Genomic DNA, 21,431 nt, shown 5'->3' on the forward strand with positions numbered 1-21,431 from the left:
CTCACGGATTTGTAATCTACGCGTCAAAATAAGACGATTTAAAAAAAAAAAAATTTTGAGGCCTTTTTAGTTGGGGGACCTAAACTATACATTTACCAAATTTTCAACTTAAAATCCAAATATTTTGAAAACTATAAGTTGCCGGCGGCTATAATTTCTTTATCTGGAGAATCTTCTCTATCCAACCATACCTCTCTTAACCCTGAAATCGTCTTATTTTGACGCGTAGATTACAAATCCGTGAGCGGAAAGTGAATTTTTTCAATAATTTATGTATATGTTTGCAAATTTATTTAACACACTTTGCACATATCACATATTCAAATCACTTAGATGTTAGTTGAAGCTATTAAGTATCTTGTTGTTGTTGAAGCTTCAGAATTGCGCAGAGTTCACAGTCCTTGGCCGGATAAAAATCCCTGGCCGTTCCGGTTACGTAGACCCGACTGTCGTGGGAACGGCCGTATCCTCTTGACCCGTGCTGGCATCGAATCCAACCCGCGGCCAGAGGAATTCTTTTGCTGCATATGCGCTAATAGGCTCCATCCAAACTCCACCTCGGTTAGGTGCAATACATGCAATGATGGAGCCAACTTAAGACCTGCCCAGGCCTTAAGACCCATAGGGAGTGGACCACTAGTTACGTGGCCCCATGCTCCCAACGCAATACTGCGACACCAGTCTTAACGGCTGTGCAATCTGCACCATGTTCGCGCATTGCGCCGCCACTCCAGTCGAGTGGCCAAGAAAGGACCTTTACGGCCCTAAGGAGTTCAAGGCAGCATGACTCCAAATCTGACCAAACTTAGCGTTAGCGATTTTGAAAACGATGAATCAGTAACTAATATTTCGAAAAAGTTCACAATTAATCGCACCATTTTTTGAAGAATTATAAGTCGTTTTCGTTCTTCGGGCTCCCTAACCACAATTCATGGAGGTAAAACTTCTAGCCGTGAGGATATGGCCATAGACATCCTTTTATATCAGCTAGATGAATTCAGACCGAATTGGGCTTGAATATTTCGTGTCCATCTAACAATGATCTGTAGAAAATAACTTCATAATATGCAGAGGGGCCAAAAAGCCATACATTTCGCACAAAAATCGAAAAGCGCTGCTTGAATTTGCAAAAGCTCACACTAACTGGAGTATTACAAAATGGAGGTGTGTACTTTTTTCTGATGAGCCCAAGTACAATATTAAAGGAATTGATGGATCAAAGCTGGTACGAAGACCAAAAGGTCAATGTTTGAATCCGCGCTATTCACAAGGTACTGTGAAACATGGAACAGGTTGTGTTATGGTCTGGGGATGTTTCTCAGGTCATGGAGTAGGTCCGACTCATAAAAAAAAACAGTCCTTCAAAACGTTATGCTTCCTCTTGCTGAAGAGGAAATGCCGTTAAAATGGAACTACCAACATGATAACTATCCAAAGCAAGCGGCCAAATACGAAAAGGATTGGTTTATTTACAATAAAATAGAAGTTTTGAAGTGTCCCGCGCAATAACTTGATCTCAGTCCCATAGAGAATATATGGGAAATTGTAGATCGGAAAATTCAGCGGGAAAATTGTAAAAATTCTCGTTTTACATTAGTCGAACGGGCATGGAAAAACATTTCTCAAGACATTTTAAGCAAATTACTTGAATCTATGCCACGAAGATGTGAAGCCGTTATAAATAACAATATGCCACCAAATATCAACAACAAATACTTTTATTTTTTATACCCTGAACAGGGTATTAGATTAAATTAGATAAGGATAGAGGTATGCACCGCGACCTATGGTCTATTGTGCCCTCCCCTAGGTCACAACGACTCATTTAGCCACAGCATATTGATGAAATCCAGTATACTGCTAGTGAAGCGATGCGATCCCTGTTGGGGAAACAGGGCCTTAACTCTGGATCCCAGGGCCTTAACTCTGCATCTGCAGACTGCTGAGCAGTCCACTAGCAGGTGTTCTGGGGTTTCCGACTCCATGTCACAGAACCGGCATTATGCAGAAGAGACTAAGCCCATGTTAAATAAATGCTTGTTAAGCCTGCAATGTCCGGTGTAGAACGCGACAAGTAGCCGGAATTTATTTCTCGGGAGATTGATTACGGTTTTTAACCATCTGAGGTCATAACCCCCCGTCAGCAACCTGGCATGGCGCATGCCTTGGAGATGTTGCCAATGTCTCTACCTACCTGCTCTTTCCTCTTTACGGAGTTTTCTTTAATGATATGTGGACCAACCACTATGTACGGTTCTGGTCCTACCATTTTTGTGGAGGCTGCAAAGCGGGCCAACTCGTCAGTAAGTTCATTTGCTGCTATATCCCTGTGACCAGGCACCCAAATGAGGTACACTCTATTGTGGTTTGATAGACTGTTCAGCCGTTCTATGCACTACTGCACTAATAGCAATTTGACCTAAAAAGCCGAGATCGCTTTTTGTGCCGCCTGACTATCGCTGAGTATGCTAATACTCTTATTGCGATAGTTGCGTTGGAGGTTTATCTCTACACATCGACTTATAGCATATTCTTCCGCCTGGAAGATGCTAGGAAAACTTCCCATGGGAATGGAGAGCTTGGTGCGTGGTCCTGCGACTCTGCACCAATCCCCTCCGCCGTTTTCGAGCCGTCGGTGTACCACTTGATAGTGCTATCCCTTAACAGTAGGTTCAGCGTGGAATCGTTCCATTTCGCCTCACTGCCAAGGGTAACTCTGAACTTCTTAGTGAAGCTTACTGCTGTGGTAATGCTGTCCCTTGGAAGAAGGGCCAGTGGCATTTCATCACTTAGGGCCTTCATCTGCTAAGACGAGATTACCTTCCCCTTACCAAACCTTTCTGCTGTCATTTGAAGCAGGGACTGTTTGGCGGTCTGTTCGATCACTATATGTAACGGTGTGAGCTTCAGCATTACTTCCAGTGTTGCAGTCGGACACGTACGCATCGCGCCCGACGCGCAGATGCAGGCAAGTCGTTACAGTTTCGATAGTCGAAGTCCTACCGAAGTCTGTAATGCTTTGGAAACCCAAGCCACCGCTCCATATCTTATGAACGGTCTTACAATCATGGTGTACAACCATCTGATAATCCTTGGGTTGCAGCCCCATGATTTCCCAGCAAGTCGATTGCACACCATGAGCGCTTTCGTAACTTTGACCAAGGTCAGGTCCACATGCTGCTTCCACCGTAGAGTAGATTCCAGCGTGAGGCCCAGGTACTTGACCGTGTTAGCCATCTCCAGCTCCATGCCGTTTAGGGATAGGTTTCTGAGGGCTGGCAATAACCTGCGCCTGGTAAACAGTATGATTGTAGTCTTTGAGGGGTTGATGTTTAAACCAACCCCACTACACCATCCCATTGCCAGCCCCAATCCCCTTTGTACAATATCGCAGAGAGTGTCTGCGAACTTACCCCTGGCTGAAATACAATATCGTCTGCATATCCCTGACAGCGGATTCCATTGCTAGTTAGCCGCTCAAGGAGATCGTCCACAACTAGGCTCCAAAGTAGGGGAGATAGCACTCCGCCCTGTGGACAGCCTCTCGTTGTGCCAAGACGAATCTCGGTATCGCGTACTGTGGTTTCAGCTATTCTGGTGCGCAGTACGGCTTCAATCAATCTGCGCACCGGTGCCGACACACTCCTTTTCTCCAGTGCTCTTGACAAGCTTTCGTGAGACGTATTGTCAAAAGCACCTTCGAGCGAACTTCGGATCTCAGAGGTTAGCTGATACAGAGCAGTATTGGTTGATCTGCCTGCTCTGTAAGCATGCTGCTTCGCGTGTAGCGGTGCAGCCTTCAGCACCTTCGATCTTATTTCGTAATCAATGATATTTTTCATACTTTTAAGTAGGAAGGTAGTTAGACTTATTGGCCTAAAGGATTTTACCAACGAATAGTCTTTCCTTCGTACCTTGGGTATGAAGATCACCTTTTCAGTTCGCCAAGGTTCCGGGATATATGCCAGCGCTAGGCTATCCCTCATCAGCCGAACAAGTAGGGCAGTAGGACCTGCTCCCCCTGTTGCAGAAACGTTGCAAGGATGCCATCCGCACCCGGGGCGTATTTTTCAAAGGAGGCCAAAGCCCACTTGATGGAGTCTGCAGTGAAGAGCTGTTTTGCGACTGTCCAATCTAAGCGAGATGGCTTTCGTTCGACCATGGGTCGAATCTGGTCTTCTTGAATTGTCTCCGGAAAGTGCGCGATTAGAAGAGCCGTGGCTCTTTCCTCTGCCCTGAACGTAAAGTCCCATCCGATCTTTTATTGCTTGTACTGTGTCCGTCTTGCCGTTTACCAGAGCCTTATGCAGCCTCTGGCGTTGAGGAGACGCTTTCACTGAACTTCCTGAAGCTCTTCTGCTTTGCTGACCTAATCTCTTTGTTGTAAGCAGTTAGGCTGCACTTGTAATTCTCCCAGTACCCGATACGCTTAGCCTTGTTAAATAGCTTGCGTACCGTTTTCAGTAGTTCTGAGAGCCTACTTGACCACCAGGAACAGCTACGGTTCTTGTTGGTCGTTTTTAGGGGGCAGCTGTCATTAAATGCCTCTATAATGGACTGGTTTAGTGCAGACAACCTGCTCTCCAGTACAGAAGTATGCCAATATCGGATCACTATAGCATACAGCTGCCATACAAACTTAACAATCGGAAGCAAGTCTTTGTATGGGAAACTTTTTTAATTGCTGTAATATCTTCACGAAATTTGGAATGAGTTATTTTCTAAGGCAATAATGTAATTTTCGAAGAAATTGTTTATAATATAGCGTTGAAATTTTTTCAGCATTCCTTTCAGTTTAGAAAATATTGGGATTCGAAATTTATATCGGCTGCTGTATCAAGTAAGCTGTGACCCACTGTATATTGTTAATCTTTAAGTCATATTTAAGTGTAAAATGAATTAATATGCTAATTTTTTTTTATACCACAATATAAATGCATATTTTTTTGAAATAAAATAAAAAATATTAATTTTATAACAGTAAATAAGTTATATGGAGCTAAATGGTAATATGGTAAATTTCGGGGCATGCTATTCTAAAATATATCCTAAATGTATTTAAACTCAACAATTTAGAGTGTGTAATTTATTTTTTATTTAAAATGAGCTTTTAAATTTTGAATGAATTTCCTCTATCCGACCGTACCCATTTCAACCCCAAATTCGGGGGGATGTTATTCTAAATCTCAGCTGCGTAAAATGTGATAAAGGATTTTTAAAAATCCATATTGTAGTTGTAGCGGTTATCTCATCCCGGTTGTATGGAAAGGTTCAAGTTGAAATTCATAAAAGTATACGGTAGATTTTTCGCATGGGGCCTTCTGAATTCGGAGTTCTCCTACTAATGACTATAGTGGGCCAAATAATTTTGGAAATATGTTGTTTGTTTTCCGCCAATAAAAATTAACTATTTATATGTTTCAATGAGCATAGTTTAATGATAAATAAAGAAAGTGGAAAACTATATAGTATTATTACTCTGCTCTGCGTAAACATCTATCATTCAGTATTTTAATTCCGAATCTCTGTGCATCTATTCTCCAAATACACTTTCTAACATTTCATAATATTCAGAACGAGTAACTTAAATTAGTGCAATACAAGTGAGATAAATATAATCCACTTAAAGAAATTTTAATAAAATTTAAATTAGGTATCTAAACTTCTATGTTATTTTTTTTTTGTATGGATGGTGTCAAATAACTACCGCATTATTATAAAAGTGTATTATTATTAATGTATTCGAGAAATAAGGAAAAATATTTTTGAAAGTAGAAAGATTACTCATCATATTTCATTTGAACTATGTATATGGTGCGGCAACACTTTCTCTATGATGTAACTTAAATACATCTATTCTTGTGTTCTATTCGATTTATAATGAACTTTCTTGTTTTGTGACAAAATTCCGATTTCTTTGGCGCCACGATCTGCGTGTATGTTAGAAGTGGCTTTCGTTTTTACCAGTATGAGAACCAAGGAATTGAACTTAAGATCTTACCGGTTCCTCATAGTGTATCTAAGAAAAAAACCGCCTTGTTCGTTAGCAACAATCAATACTTGTATATATAAAAGAAATTCGTATTAGTTACACTATTTATAACTCAATATGGCTGAAATTTGGTGGAGAGGCAGCTTAGAACCAGGAGACGTACATAGGATGCTTTTTATCTTTTTATGTTAAAAGTAAATACAATTCAAAAATTATATTTAAAATCATAAGCATGTTCAAAATTCATCTAAGAATCATTTGAATATTTTATTACTTCCATTAAAATTAGAAAAATAACACCACATAGCTACTGCAAAAGTACAGTAATTTTTGTGTATATACATATACGAGTATGTAGTATACTGATTGTTGCTACTGGACAGGGCGGTTTTTTGTTAGGACGCACCATGTGAAACCGGTATGAAATTTTTAATATCACAACAGAAAATTGCATGATAGTTGCATCGCCAAGGCATTGCGGCTAATATTCGAGATTATGCGCGAACGACGCACAGGCATTCATAACAAGCCAAACGCAACATCAAACATAAAAAAATAGCGGAATAGTTGCAGTGTTGATAAAAAGTTCAATGATATGAGTGCATAATGCCACACAAACACGGACAATATCTTACATATTACAATTTATAACATTTAACACATGTACGAAGATTTACCATATACCTATTTCAAATAGGTCTCTCTCTGAAAATTAGAACCGTAAGAACAAAATAATCTATAATATTATTCTATGTACAAATTTAATAAAAATCATAACATTATTGTAAAATATAAAAAAGGAATAAAGAGGAAATGATATAAATAAATGATGCAACCGGTCATTTTGACCGGTTCATAGTTCTAGTGTTAAACGAAAACTATGAACTTTCGGCGTAGATAAAATGTTTTTTATAAATTAGGAGACGTGATGAAGAAAGCAGCAAAGACATTTTGTTCAACTTACCCACTTTGTTAAGTAACAATCAGATGTTGTGAAACGTATCATTATTTTAAAATTTGATTTAACAACAAATTCAATAATTATTTTTTAAACACGTCGGTTTTTGCAGTAAAACCAATCAAACGAAATTGAAATAATAAAACTTTAACAATGTTGACTACGTCAGCACATTTATTTATCTCGCTTTGTCTTGATGTATTGTACTAATTCGCGTACATAATAGGGTGGGTCAATAAAAAAAAATAATAAATTGGAAAACTCATAGTTTTGTAGGAAATTTACTGCTCTCCAAAAAAAGTACACTTATAATAAAAAACAAAAATGTATAGATATGTATATCCATATACAATATTCATATATAAAAGAAAGTCGTGTTAGTTACACTGAACAACGGCTGAACCATTTAAATGAAAATTGGTAATAATTATTTGTTTGGATCATAACTTGCTCAGTAATCAGGCTACATTAGCGGCCAAAAATGTAGAAGTTGATGAAATTAATTTCCAGTTGCAACAGTTATTGCCAGGCTATCAAATGTATTTTAAATCATTCGCTGCTATTGTTGATGATAATGAAAACAAATAATTCAGATACCTATACTCGGAATGATATCACATAATCTTTGGTTGAAAATTTTTCAACTATTATAATGTACTATACTATATTTTATGTTGATTTGTGCTTAATTACAAATCAAAGAAAATTACTATCAGTCGTTTTTAAATTTGAAAATAACCCGTGGATTACTTACACCGAAAATAATGTTTTCGTTTGTATTCATAAATACAAATTTACTGTATTGCATAATTAATAATTAAAAGTAATTACTCGTGACTGTTTTGACTAATCTAAAAACGATACACGTAATTTTTATTTATATATAGATACACGGGATAAAGTATATCTGTGGCGCCAAAGTAATCGGAATCGTGTCCGTGTTTCATAATTCTAGGTAATACCACATAACTTAGCGAAAGCAGTTCTGTACAGTAACAAATATATTAATATTTAAACTACAAGCCCTTCTTCCAATCGAAATAAACAAAACACTTCGAGTAACGGTCAGGAATTGTGTGCACCAAAAACTTGCCCGTTTCTAAAGAAGATATTATTAAACGACTATCGATTTGTAATTTAGGTGAGAAAATTTCGTAGACATTTTTGTATATATAATTTGTAAATCTTAACATCATTAATAGATGGTTATGTAGCTGCATCACACGGAAACAATCAGTAACCCCTTAAAGTGGGACGCCACAAAATCTGTGTAAATAGTACACGGTATGCAAACAACGGCTTCGTTCGGACCGACAATTCATCCAAACATTTTAAGAGCCATGCAGTCACAACCCACACAAAACATGGTAAGTTTCAAATACAAACAGTTAAGTATACGTACATGCTGGCAGAATAAATTATTTCATATGTTTATACTCTCGCAACATGTTGCTACAGAGTGTAATAGTTTTGTTCACCTAACGGTTGTTTGTATCACCTATAACTTATCAAGTTAGATATAGGGTTTTATATATATAAATGATCAGGATGAAGAGACGAGTTGAAATCCGAGTGACTGTCTGTCCGTCCGTCCGTGCAAGCTGTAACTTGAGTTAAAATTGAGATATCTTTATGAAACTTGGTACAAATGTTTTTGGTACCGTAAGACGGTTGGTATTGCAGATGGGCGTAATCGGACCACTGCCACGCCCACAAAACGCCATTAATCAAAAACAAATAAATTGCCATAACTAAGCTTCGCAATAAGATACAAGACTTTTATTTGGTACAATGGATTACATTAGGGAGGGGCATCTGCAGTTTAAATTTTTTTTAAAAGTGGGCGTGGTCCCGCCCCTAATAAGTTTCATGTGCATATCTCCTAAACCGCTAAAGCTATAGTAACCAAATTAACTGGGAGCAAATGTTTTTAGCACCTCTATTGACGGTGTGAAATCGGGTGACAAGACCGCCCACCCCCCATATAACGGTAATGTTAAAAAACACTAAAAGCGCGATAAACCAAGCACTAAACACGCCAGAGAGATTAAATTTTATCTCTAGGGTGGTATGAGATGACTTTATAGGAACCGCGTTCAAAATTAGTCAGTGGGCGTGGCACCGCCCACTTTAAGGTGAAAACCCATATCTTGGGATCTACTAAACCGATTTCATCCAAATTCGGTATACATATTTTCTTATTTCTATATTACAGTGCGAAAATGGGCGAAATCGGACTACAACCACGCCTATTTCCCATATAACACCATTTCCAATTTCATCTGATTCTTTCAGTTTCTAGTATGCAAATCAAGCAAGAATGATTATATCGGGGTAAAACATTGCGTGAATAATACGTTTAAAGTATGCCACCTTGTGACCAAAAATTGTCTAAATAGAACCAAAACTGTTCAAGCCCCTAAGTACTGAATATGTGGACACCAGTGCCTATAGTTGACCTTCTACCGACAATATCGGTCAATCCCCAAAGAAATCTCAAACGAGTATAACATTTGACTTTGCGAGAGTATAAAATGTTTGGTTACATCCGAACTTAGCCCTTCCTTACTTGTTTTCATTATATTTTGTTACTTAGTTTTGGTAAATAATTTCTGTTTTTTCACATCTTTTTATTTAATTTATATTAGTCTAGTTCAAGTCTAAGAAATACATTGAATAATTAGCAGCATAAGCTAAAATAGATCTCACGCTATTCAATTATTTTCGTTATAATAATGTATGATTACAATAATACATCATGATTTGCTTGTGCAAAGAACTTAATTTTTTTTTAAAATAATTGTAAAGTATTCTGAGATTTGGAGTACAATTTTCACCTTGGGAAGGTTTCTGTAGGATTTCTAAAACCCGGCTGAATAGCTACACTCAAACTATTAAGGGTTTATTCTAGTTCAACTAAGTCGATGTATATGTACATTTAGTACGTGCCGAAGCAAATATAGAAATAAATTTTCAGAATGTTATTGATATCGTTTTACATAATTGTTGGCTGAGAATAGGATAGCACTAGAAATAGATAGCTTTTTGCAACGTAGCTGTAAACATGTGCAGTGTGCATAGTGAAACGTGCTCCGTAATATCTGAAAATATTACATCAATCGTAATTATTATAAGAAAATATAAAGAATGTACAAAGAAAAGTTCGATTAAATTTTGATATTGAACCATAATTGAATTTCGTGAAGAAAGGTGTGTGCGACGTAATATTGTGAGGTGTAATAATAAAAAGCATAACAAACATTATATCTTTTTTTCCTGAATCGTGTACTTACAAAATGCCACCCAAAAAAGTAAATACAACACAACAGATTTGTGGTTATTGCTCAGACATAATCCGGGATAAAACGCAGCCAAGTATTCAATGTGCGGCTTGTCGACGTTGGTTTCACTCAAAGTGCACCAACCTTTCATCCGATGAGTTTAAATCCATCGCCAACAGCATTAAGAAAAAAGGAACAGTTTGGAACTGCGACTCATGTGCACGTGACATTAGTGTTAAGACATGTGATGTATTGGATTCCGATGAGGATGCATCAGATGATCCGCCACCGTCAAAGGATATTGAAACCTTACTCAAGAGACACTTTGAACGTTTTACAACAAATTATGAACGTGAGTTCAGGGACCTAAAAAAATCAGTTCTAAGTGAAATCAAGGACTTAAGAAAAGAGGTAAGCAAACTGTCAGAACAAAACGTCTCGCTATCAAATCAATGTTCTACCCTGGATGACAAACTTACATCAGTTGAAGACAAGCTAAACGTAGCTATGAGGCTGCCTACCAGCCAGGAAGAGTTTTTCACTGAACTGTCGGAACGAAAACGCCGTGAAACCAACGTGATTGCCCTAAATATTCCTGAGTCTGATACAGCTGCTGGAAAGGACCGTTTAGAGATTGACAGAACAAAGTTAGTCACAGCTTTGCCTCCCAGTCTCAAGAATGAGGCCACTGAACTCAAGTTACGTAGACTGGGTCGTCCTACACCTGGACGTACACGTCCTCTTCACATTACCACCCGCTCAGCAGCTTTCCATTATCAAATACAGACCAACAGACGAAAACTCAGGTTTTATTTTCAAGACTGATCTAACTCCCTCTCAACAACTTTATCTGAAAAATTTGCGTCAAGAGCTTGATTCAATCGTGAAGAGTGGTGATGACAGTAACACAATTAAATATATCCATGGTGTCCCAAGAATCGTTTAAAGAAATTTTCGTACGCTCAACGAGCAAGAAGAAAGTATCTTACGTCCACCTGTGCTACCAGAACGTCAGAGGTCTGCGTACAAAACTCTCATCATTTTAAACAGCATTAGCGGCTAAACAGTAAGTTGAAAAGGTGCAGCGTAAATTCTGTAAGTCACTGGCGTATAAACTATCTTCACCAAGTCACATCTGCTCTACTGATGAGGTCTACCAGTGCTACTGTATAAACAAACTGTCTTCTCGTCGACAGGTCGCTGACCTCTGCTTGTTCTACAAAGTAGTCAATAACATCACTGATGCTCATGAGATCCTAAACAGTTTTGAACTCGCCCCTGCTGGTCTTACCCTGAGGCGAAATAGATTACTAAAAACATCGAAATCCATGAAAAATTATGTTATCCATGGTCTTCAGAATAGACTGGCTAATTTAGTAAATTCACTTCAAGGTGAAATTGATTTCTATGGAGGAACATACGCTGCTTTTACCGAAAACACCAAGAGACACCTGCTCGTCTGAATTACATCTAAATCAAGTCTGAATTACATATTAACTTACAATTATTTGAATATTTTCCAGATATTACACTAATATACCCTAGCTACTTTTGTATAATACTTGAATTCTTTATTATATCTATGTATATTGCCGATTGGCGTTTAAATAAATAAATAAATAAAATAGCTTTGAAAGGTGTTGGCAGTATTGAAGCAGACATTGATTGAAATTATGATTAAAGAAATGAACACAACATCTCAAGTTTGTGGTTTTCTCTCCGAGTTAATACGGGATAGAACACAGTCGAGTATCAAATGTGCTGCATGTCGTCACTGGTTTCATTCCAAATGTACTGATTTCACACCTGAGTTTAAAGCTACAGCCATTAGCATAAAGAGAAAAGAGTCTCTCTGTAACTGCACCCCCTGTGTCAATGATATTAGCGTCGAGACATGTGAAGACTTCCGGAAATGTGATGATGGCAAACTACAACATAACCTGTCACCGTCTAATAAAATTTGAGAGTCTCTTCCAAAAGTATTGTGATCGCTTTACTACTGAGCACGACCGTAAGTTTAAATATCTTAAAAATTCACTCGTAAGTAGCGTAAAAAATCTAAAGGATGAGGTAAGCAAGCTGTCTGAACAAAATACACCACACTCACTAATGAATGTACTGCCCTTAATGACAGGCTTACATTAGTCGAGAACAAGTTCAACATCAAGCTCAACACCAAACTAAACCTACCCATGAAAAAAGAAGATATATTCACGGAAATACCTGAACGGAAACGCCGTGAAGCCAACGTTATTGTACTGAACATTCGTGAATCAGACAAAGCTGTGGGTAAACACCGTTTAGAGGATGACAGGGCGAATTTAGTAGCTGCTCTGCCTCCTAGCTTCATGAGTGTTGCCACTGAATTCAAGTTACGCAGACTTGGACGACATACAACTGGAGGTTTACGTCCTCTGCACGTCACTACTCTGTTTTATCTGAACGACTAACCAGTTCGACACTGTTTGCTTCACTGAGTCTTGGCTTCACTCATCTATACGTGATGGTGAAGTCATTGATTCAACTTATAACATTTACCGTAAAGACCGTATATCTTCAGTTAGAGAACAAGTGCGTGGTGGTGGTGTTTTCATTGCCTGGAAACGTTATCTCCGTACTAAACCAATCTAATTGCACACAATGATTTGAAGCAAATTTTTATCCGTGTCAAGGGTGCCTCACGAGACATAATCATTGGCTGTGTCTACATACCTCCTCAATCACCTTACGAGACCTTTGATAACCACCTAGACACCATTTCATTCATTATGTACAAATACCAGGCATTCAACTTTCTGATAATCGGCGATTTTAACCTACCAAGCAGCTCACCTCGTTTGGATACGCCTCGCTCAACTGTGCTCAACGCAATTATATTCTCAATGCTCATTACTCTTCTCTTGACTTATGTTTCAGTGATATTGATTAATCTCCAGAGCACTCACTTGCACTGGTCTCAAATAATAATAAATATCATCCTGCCCTGGATATCACGCTCAACTTCCGGCCTGGACTGGTCCCAAAGAACTCTTCTTCCTACCTATTCGAAATGGCTAACTGCGCTGAGCTCAATACCTTCTACCTTGGAAGATCTCTACAAACTCGAAACAGTTGATAGTAAGCTAGACTTTTTCTACGTAAAATTCTTTGAACGGGTAAACCAGCTCGTTCCAATACATACGCATAAACACAGTAATTACCCATCCTGGTTCTCAAAGATCACATTCACAAAATTAAATTGAAGAAGTCAGCGCACGTGTTGTATAAGATAAGAAAAACTACGTCAAATTATTATCGGTTCAGCAAACTAAGACTTGATGGTAAAAGACTGAGTTCAAAGGGCTACAAGAGCAAAGTTGAAAGTAAACTTAAGTCGGATATTAAAGTCTTCTGGAATTTTGTTAATGCCAAAAACCGCTGCAGCAGTGACATACATCCATCATAGTATGGGGCGATCGGTCGGCTGACTCCGAGCCTGAAATCTGCAACCTTTTTGTTACCAAACAACTGCTTCGTCGCAGATGCAGCTAATTTCAACCCGGAATCGCAATGCACGCATATGAACGATCTGATAGTATCTTTCGACGAATTACTTAAACAGCTTCTTGCACTCGACCCTAGAAGGTATATTCCTAAAGAACTATGCGATTGGTCTATGTGAACCCTTGACACATATGTATATTCAGTGAATCCCTTAACCGTGGTGTCTCCATCATACTGGAAATTATCATACATAACCTCAATACACAAGTACGGATTAAAAGCGATGGTCACCAATTATCGTCCCATCTATATTCCGTCCGCCATTGCCAAGTTATTTGAGACATTGGTGCTACCACAGCTATTACAATCTTTTGAACACATCATAACCACCAAACAACACGGGTTCACTGGAGGCAGATCCACTACAACAAATTTGTTTCTATATATTAACAAACTGCTTAATACTATTTACTCCGGCAACTGAATTCATAGCGTTTACACGGATTTTAGCAAGGCGTTTGATCGTGTTGACCATGAAATACTTATGTACATGTTGAGAAGCTACGGCGTAGGAGGCAGTGCATTGTCCTGGATACATTCATACCTTACAGAAAGACGTCTTCAGCTCAGAATCGATGGCTTTCTATCTCATAAATATAATATGAAGTGATATCTTGTGTACCACAAGGGTCTCATTTAGGCCCGGTACTCTACAATATCTTCATCAACGACATTGGTAATAATATTGTCTCAGACCATCTGCTACATGCAGATGATCTCAAAATCTTCAGACCCATTGCCTGTATGACTGACATCTTAACGCTACAGCAAGGTGTTCATACTCTTGGTAATTGGTGCCGTGTGAATAAACTTGACCTCAACGTCAACAAATGCGCTGCTATATCTTTGATCCGCTCGCACTCACCAATTCATGCAAACTACGAGGTCAACGGTCTGGAGATTATAGAGGTTGAAGACCTGTGCATCATAGTTGATAATAAGCTCACCTTTTAAACATGATAGAATCCCTTCCAAGGCTTTCAAAACCCTCGGGCTCATTCAAAGACACGGTATAGATTTCAGCAGCACCTACACCCTGACTAGACTTTTCCAATCTTTGGTTCTACCTGTCCTTGAATATGGGTCAGTTATCTGGTAATCTTTCTCAAATGTAATGATAGGCAAAGTGGAGAAGGTCCAACACAGATTTTGCAAGTCACTGGCTTATAAATTATTATCAAGTCACACCTACTCCACTGATGAGGTATACAAGCGCTTTAACATCAACAAACCATCTTCACGTGGACAGGTTGCTGATCTCAGTTTCTACTACAAAGTTGTTAACAACATTATTGATGTTCCCGAAAATCTCGGCTGTTTTGAATTTACCTCCGTAATTATTATTACGAATATATGAATTACACTCAGACGTAATCGAATACTGAAAACTTCCAACTCTAAGAAAAACTATGTGATCCATGGATCCCTTAATAGATTAGCTAAATCTATCAATTCACTTCAGGGTCAGATTGACTTCTACGAAGGTACATACACGGCTTTCATCGATAACACCAAGAAACCTTTCCTCTTGTAATCTAGGATTTTGATCTATGCAACTCCCCCAAACTGCTACCACAGCGCCCTATATATATATACACATAGCTAATAAAGTCTTAAAGTAAAGTAAAAACACAATGTAAATAGCTAATTCAGTTCAAATTTTCTACATGTATTTCTTCTTTATATTGTAACGGATTTCTCGATAAATCGTCTACCTGTAACTCACTCTTGAGTTCGATCACGGGATTGTTAAATAAAAGTCCCGATTTAATGGCTACACACTTATCTTTATTTCTAATTCCAACAACTTAACACTTATTGCTCGTTATTCGAGCTTACAACTTCTTGCTTATAGCTTAATTGCTCTTATCACGACAACACTCTAACTAGAACTGTGTTTGCTGCACAATCCGGCAGCCCTTATATAGTAAATTTGTAACAAAACATTGCTTCTAGAACATTCTGGCCACTACGAATTCGCTAACTACTTTACTACTAGAACGTTCTGGCAACTACGAATTCGCTGTCTAGTTGCTTCTGGCAATTTATCGTCGATTCGATTTTGTTCTATCATCCGTGTTCGTCACAATATTTTTAAGTTCAAAATGCAAAAACAAAAATGTATATTCTTATTTTCATTTATGTGATAACGGGATTTTAGTGTAAGAATTACTAAAAAATTTGTCGGGTGAACACAGACTTTATTGGCTTATGTGTATGTATTTCCTTTTCAAGTACTCTCAACTAACTATTTTTTATTATGTATATTGCCGATTGGCGTAGTCAATAAATGAATAAATAAACATGTACGCGAACCTACTCCCTCAGTTTTTGTGATATCGATCTGAAATTTTGCACAGGTTCTTTTCTCCTCAAGAAAAGAAAATAAGACATTTGGCTCGGAGGATTGTTCAAATAAATAATAGTGTAAAAAAACTAAAAAAAAAACACGCTTTTATAACTAATCGAACTAAAAATTAGGAAATAATTTTTAATTACAAAGAGTTTATATTATAGTAGTAGCAGATCAAACAATCAATCATGATTAATTACTTTAAAATAAAATTATAATAAAATTAGAGTTACTAGGACAATAATTCAAAAAACATGGGGTGCCTTTTACTATACTTTCATAATTTTTTACTAAATTTTTATAACTCTCCTCTCATGAATAGTTGCACCCCACGCTCAGTTTATATAAGGAATTTGTTTTCGCTTTTTGGTTTGAAGTCGTTTAGAAGCGTGTTTTTTAGTTTTTTTAAAACTATATTATGGTAGGTTTTTCACTTTTTAGTTTAATGTTCTTAAAATACATGTTTTTAGTATTTTAAACCATAGTTATTATTTAGCTTCACGTAGTTTTTTGACTTTTTTTAAGGATGCGTTTGACTAAATTTGTTATTAAAATGGCAGCCTGGATCGTTGATGCTTTTAGCTGCATAGCTTTAGGGGCATTTTTGGATAGTACAAGGTGGCAACACTTCAAGCTCTTAAGCTGGAGTTTTTTGGTTGTGAACTTTTGTGTTTTTATTTTACAAAATTCTTCAAGTTTAATTGATTTTTTTTTTTACTGATTTAGTACAATTTTTAGTGATTTAATTTAATTTCAGTTGCAAGATAAGTAATAAATGTTCTTAAGTTTTGTGCAGTATTAAAAAGTTTAAGCTTTCGAATTTTTGGTCCCGAGTCAGCTTTTTGTTTCATTTTGTTTTATTTTATTCTATTTTCTCTCATTATTTATCTCATTTAGTTCTTTGTTCACAGCTGTGTTGCCTATAGCTTTTTATTTGTTACAGTGCTTCTAAAACTGTTCGCTATATTGCTTTTTAAAATTGTCTTGGTTTTAAACTTTGATAAAATTGCTATTATTTTTGCGTTTGTTCTTAATTGAATTTATTATTATTAATATTTTATTAACACACTAATTTATTATATATCTATTAACTTTTGTTTTACTTACTCGTTTATTTGATCTTCTTTCTTGTTGATTATCATGTCTTGTAACTTCCCCAATTGTAACATTAAAGGCGAGTCAGATCGCTACGTTTCATGCTGGGTTTGTGATGGGCTTGCCCATATTAAATGTGCTGGACTGACAGGTAGAATCTTAGATTCTATTCTCGACTGTAAGGGATTGCGTTGGTCCTGTTTAAATTGTAGATCTATTGAAATCGATCTTTTTGAAGTTTATGGGGGGACACGCAATGGTTTTAACGAAATCGGTCGAGATCTTGTAACCCTCACTGAAAAATTTAGGCACTATGAAAAATTGTTCAAATCTTTAAAGTGCCTGAATGATTCTCACGAATCTTCTAAACCTGCTCCTAAGCGTAAACGTCCTTCCGATGAAGTAATACTTAGTTCTTCTGTACAGAATGGAACGTCTCCTCCCAATGACCTAATAAATCTCTCTTCTCCTTGCCCTCAAGGTGATAAGCCATCAACTTCCAAAGAGCTCAATTCCCCAAAAGCTCAGTTCCAGTTTTATTTTCTATATAAATGGATTTACATAAACTTGACTCATCTATGTATACAGATGCAGCATGCTTCTTTAATAAATAGTGCTACCTCGATGGCAAATAATGCAGATTCAGTAATTGTATTAGGTGATTTCAATTTACCGTGTGCTTCGTGGAAACCTTTCGATGACTATATCCTGCCGATTTGCAATTGGTCATGTTTTAATGAGTTTTTCGAAAAATTGTCCGAGTTGGGTCTGAACCAAACTAATTTGATTCCCAATAAATTTGGTAAATGCTTAGATTTAGTATACGTTGATGCCTCTTCAAAGTGTTCTGTTATTCAGAGTAATCATCTTGTTCTACCAGAGGACTCATGTCATCCTGCTTTCGAAATCTCAGGCAATGTATGGGATAATTATCATCAAACTTCGTGCGTCTGTACTCGGTTTAACTTTGCAAAAGCTAATTTTAAAAAGTTAAATACAGAACTTTCTACAATAACATGGCCTAGTTATAATGGTGACATTGTATTGAGTGTCTCTCATTTCAATTACATTATTACGAAATTATTTGAAAAGTATGTTCCAATAGTAATTGATAATTAAAGTATAAGTCCGTGGTTTTCGAAAGAGTTATATAAATTGAAAAACAGAAAAACTCTAACCTTTAAACATTTAAAAAAAACTGGTTCACTTGTCGACTATTCTAAATTTTCTCTATTGCGTCGACAATAGTTTGACCTAAACAAAAAATAGAATATTGTAAGTAATCCAAAATCATTTTATGATTTCGTCAACTCCAAACGCAGGATTTTCAAATTTCCGTCCGCGATGAAATACAAATATATCATTTCAAGTGACAATGATATATCCAATATGTTTGCAGAATTTTTCAAGTCAAACTACTGTAATAATTCTTCCACAACTTTTTCTTATCAGCTCGTGCTGTGTTCGAATACTTTAATTAACGCTCCAATTATTTCTGAAGAAGACGTCCTACTTAATTTAAATAAGTTACAACCATCTTTAAGTTATGGCCCAGACATGATACCCTTATGCTTCCTAAAAAATAGTGCCAAATATATTTACTTGCCTTTGAAAAGGATATTTAATTCCTCTCTTAAACACGGTGTATTTCCTTCAATATGGAAACAGTCATTTATAATTCCTTTGCATAAAAGTTTATATAGATCCAACATTGAAAACTATAGAGGTATCGCAAAACTATCAGTTATACCTAAACTTTTTGAAGCTATCATCACTGACCACATAACCTTTTTGATTTCTCCGTTAATTTTCTCATCTCAGCATGGATTTCGTAAAGGGAATTCGACTATAACAAACTTACTTGAATTTGTATACCATGTATCATTGGGTTTTAGGGAACATAAGCATATGGGCTGCTGAGCTTTCAGCCGAGATTCCTTCAATGGGTAGCTTCCTATCCTTATGATAGAACACAACGAGTGATATTTGAGGATACACCTTCAGATACAATTAATGTTTCTTCAGGTGTTTCGCAAGGTAGTCATCTTGACCCTATTCTATTCTTGTTGTATATTAACGATATCTCTTCAGTAATTGAATTCTCAAAAATTTTATTATACGACGTAAAGCTTTTTAAATCATACACTTCAACTGAAGAAAGGTGTCTGTTGCAAACAGACTTAAAAAATTGTGTTGCATGGTGTGATAGAAATGATTTGCCATTGAATCTCAATAAATGTAAGATGATGTGGTCGGTCGGTGAAGGTGTTAATGGCTCCACTATGAATGGCGGTCAGTGCCTGTCTGAATATGGCTCTGTTGTATGGAACCCTAGCTATCAAATCCATTCTGACAAGTCTGTTCAAAAACAATTTTTACTTTTCGCCTTTCCGATGGGATTCTAGGGTAAGTCTACCTCCATACACTAGTCGTTTAAAACTTATTAATCTACCTACACTTTCTAGTCGTAGGGAAATGCTTGGCATAATATTCTTAGTGAAAATCTTGAATGGAACAGTTTGCAGTTCTTTTTTCCTGTCTGAAATTAAATTTAATATCCCGGTTCGCCTTTCGAGGCAGTTTAGACCTTTACTGCTAAAATCCTGTAGATCAAATTTTGAACTAAACGAGCCATTCCGCCGTGTATGTCATGATTTTAATTCTCATTCCAGCACATTTGACTTATCTGACTCAATTTTCAAAATTAAAAAGACTTTGTCGTTTTCTCTTAATAAATGAAAATGTAACAATTTATTTTATTGTAACTTTAAGTCTTAGCTGTTGAAATTTTTGTTTCTGTAGCTGAGCAGTTTTAGATCTCAACACTTAAAAAACTTCCTTGCTTGGGCGGGAGGAGGGTAATCGTTGGGCTATTATTATACATGCTTGTATTTGGATAGTAACTGCTTTTAGCTGCATTGTTTTATAGTCGTTGTACGTCGTCCATTTTCAAAGTGTGTGATAGGAATGGCTGTGTAATCTCTCATACATAAGTTGGTAGACATTAGTTTGATAGTTTCTGAGATATAGGATTTCACCCAAAATTTGGTGGTGCCACGCCCATTTTAAAATTTTTACACCTCCTCCTATAAAGCTCTTCCCCAACATCTTGTTTGTGAAATTTAATGCTTATGCACTGAAGGCAGGCTTATATTTCATCAGTTATCGCACTTTTATTATCTTTTAACATAACTGTTATATGGGGAGTTGGCGTGGTAATTATCTGATTTTACCCATTTTCACAGCGTATGAAAAAGTGCTAAAAGGACTTTCAAATTATTGCATTGTCATCGGTCTTTGACACGTCTGCAAAGTTTCAAGTGTACAACCGAAGCGTATAAAAGCGTATTAAAAACGGTTTATTGTTCGAAACAAATTTTTCAGATCGGACCGATAAAAATCCAGTTCTGGAAAACAAAGTTAGTGTTTTTTCTTGTTAAGATTTTTTTTTTATCATTTCTGTCAATTAAATTTTACATCACTTGTGCAATGTGCGTAAATATTACATGAACAAATGTAAAACTAAATAATACCAATGATTTTATGTTAGTATAGAGATATAGAGTACAAAAGTTATCCTAATTTTAAAAAGTGACCTGCAGTTGCCAAATCCTATTTTTATTGTATTTGTATATTGATATTTTTGCTTTTGAAATAGTTGATGATTATAATGCATCCTTTTAATTTTGAATATGACGATTTTATTTATACAGTTTGTTCAACCGAGCGTTACTAACAGTTCCACCCAAGTACATACAAATTCAGCGAGTAGTTTATATCGAGGACCTTCCGCAAGTCCAGCACCTCGCAATGGTACTCGTCATGTTCCGATGCCAGCTATGTATCCACAAACAATGCATCAAAGTGTTGTTGTGCAGCCATTCCCGCAATATCAGCGGCAGGCATTTCCAGCGCCACCGTATGCACAATACCCACAACCACTGCAACCAAATTATCCATACCCATATCCGTCGTACTACCCTGTTCCTTCACAGCGTGGTGGCGTAGGTGTTACTACTGGTGTTAGCAACACAATGACAGGACCAAATGGTCCGATGTCAGGCGCAACACAAACACAAATGCCATTGGCGCCCGGAACAGTGCTAACTGCAAGTGCAGTTCCACCTGGGACCAATCCTACGGTATTAGGCGTAGCCCCAAACCCTAATGGACAACAAGTAGCCGTTCAGTCAATTGTAGGTGTTGTAC

General features: G+C 37.0%; 1 protein-coding gene across 5 annotated transcripts in view; it reads left to right on the top strand.

Moving 5' to 3' along the window:
- The window catches only part of eIF4G1 (eukaryotic translation initiation factor 4G1), an 81,266-nt gene that overhangs the window by 23,931 nt on the left and 35,904 nt on the right, over window positions 1-21,431 (top strand). For 4 of the 5 annotated variants that reach the window (XM_036367227.2, XM_014237276.3, XM_036367225.2 and 1 more), the window contains exons 2-5: window positions 7,838-7,905; window positions 7,974-8,091; window positions 8,153-8,317; window positions 20,936-21,431. The exon at window positions 20,936-21,431 is cut by the window's right edge and continues 116 nt beyond it. In XM_036367227.2, coding sequence (XP_036223120.2) covers window positions 8,237-8,317; window positions 20,936-21,431 — 577 coding nt within the window. In that variant the 5' untranslated portion in view covers window positions 7,838-7,905; window positions 7,974-8,091; window positions 8,153-8,236. Of the gene's footprint in view, window positions 1-7,837; window positions 8,092-8,152; window positions 8,318-20,935 lie in introns of all 5 variants that reach the window. The other variant, XM_070112527.1, reaches the window with a different exon arrangement.

Source organism: Bactrocera oleae, chromosome X (assembly GCF_042242935.1).
Source record: "Bactrocera oleae isolate idBacOlea1 chromosome X, idBacOlea1, whole genome shotgun sequence".
NCBI classification, from domain to species: Eukaryota; Metazoa; Arthropoda; class Insecta; order Diptera; family Tephritidae; genus Bactrocera; species Bactrocera oleae.